The sequence below is a fragment of the Grampus griseus genome (assembly GCF_964374135.1).
Source record: "Grampus griseus genome assembly, chromosome: 20".
NCBI classification, from domain to species: domain Eukaryota; kingdom Metazoa; phylum Chordata; class Mammalia; order Artiodactyla; family Delphinidae; genus Grampus; species Grampus griseus.
Window position 1 is genome coordinate 31,477,816 of NC_139014.1, and position 1,229 is coordinate 31,479,044.

At 38.8% G+C, this 1,229-nt stretch overlaps 1 protein-coding gene across 1 annotated transcript in view; it reads right to left on the bottom strand.

Annotated features, from left to right (window-relative positions):
• Positions 1-919: 919 nt before the first annotated feature.
• DGKE (diacylglycerol kinase epsilon) overlaps positions 920-1,229 on the bottom strand; it is a gene marked incomplete at its 3' end in the record, with an annotated part of 19,844 nt that continues 19,534 nt past the window's right edge. Inside the window, exon 12 of the mRNA XM_082679434.1 lies at positions 920-1,018. Within this exon, the coding sequence (XP_082535560.1) occupies positions 920-1,018 (99 nt within the window). The remainder of the gene's footprint in view (positions 1,019-1,229) is intronic.

The window sequence follows — 1,229 nt, forward strand, 5'->3', positions numbered from 1 at the left end:
CAAATGGGCCATTTGTCCTAAAACACCAGGCTGGAGGCCCCGCGGGGCGGCCCCACGGCAGGACCTGAGGGAGTAGGTTGGGGAGCAGCAGAGGGCCACCCTGCATATTTCTGAAGAATGAGAATATCTACATAATATATCTGTCACGAGAATTAAATTATGGGTTTCAACTATTACTTAGGCTACACTTCTGATTGTGAGTAGCAGAATTTATGTGATCAATTTAACTTATTAAATAAAGCAATATATTGTAAACACTAAACACAGGTATACGACAATGAAGAAAATAAATAAGTAAAAAAATATATATCTCTCATTTTAAAATAAATATGATATAAACATTTTAGCAGAGGATTCCATATCCACTTCCCCAAGGGGAAATTCTGTTAAGTACTTTGGATATAAAAGACTACTATATTTCAAAATACTACCAGACCACTAAATTTTTAAAACTTATCAATTAACACTGAACATTTTTGGGCAGTTAATCTGACTGGTAAATTTTCTTTAGTACATTTTTTTGAATTGTTGACACTGTCTTTTAATCAAAAGAGAAGTCGGTGAACCATCCAGCTTTAAACCTGTAACTTTCTTTTTCTTATCTTTTCTTTTTTTGGCCACTCCCCCTGCAACGGAAGCATGGAGTCTTAACCACTGGACCACGAGGGAAGTTCCAAAACCTGTAACTTCCAGTCCAGAGTGCTCTGAATGTTAATTTTGCAATTCACCTAGGTGGTTCTCTTTTGGCTACACTGGGATAAAACAAGATGCTGAATTTCAGCTCAACTTGGTCGTTAACAGAGTTAACCAAACAACATTAGGGGGTCTGAAAATGTTCCTAAAATGAAATTTAAAATAAAAAATCTGAGTGTTGTCTTCCTTTTCCATGTCTCCTTTTGGGGTTCCTGGAAACAGATCTTTATGGATCCACCTGGTGCTGGGCTGTAGGAAATCTTAAGAGGCATGCTGTGGGGAGGATGTCCAGCATGAACCATGCCAGTTTGACACCAACTATATCCTTTCAAAAACGCAAGTAATTTTTAAAACGTTACGGTGTCACCACAGTAAAAATTAAGATGGAAATGATTTTCCCACCCACATCTTGTTGCATGTACGTGTCCATCAACTGTGTGGCTCAAGAATAAGGAACGAGTGCACACTTCAGCGAGCCAACTCTCAAACACAGAGCCTTCAGGGAACGTCCTGGGACTTGTAGTTAGTGCTACATG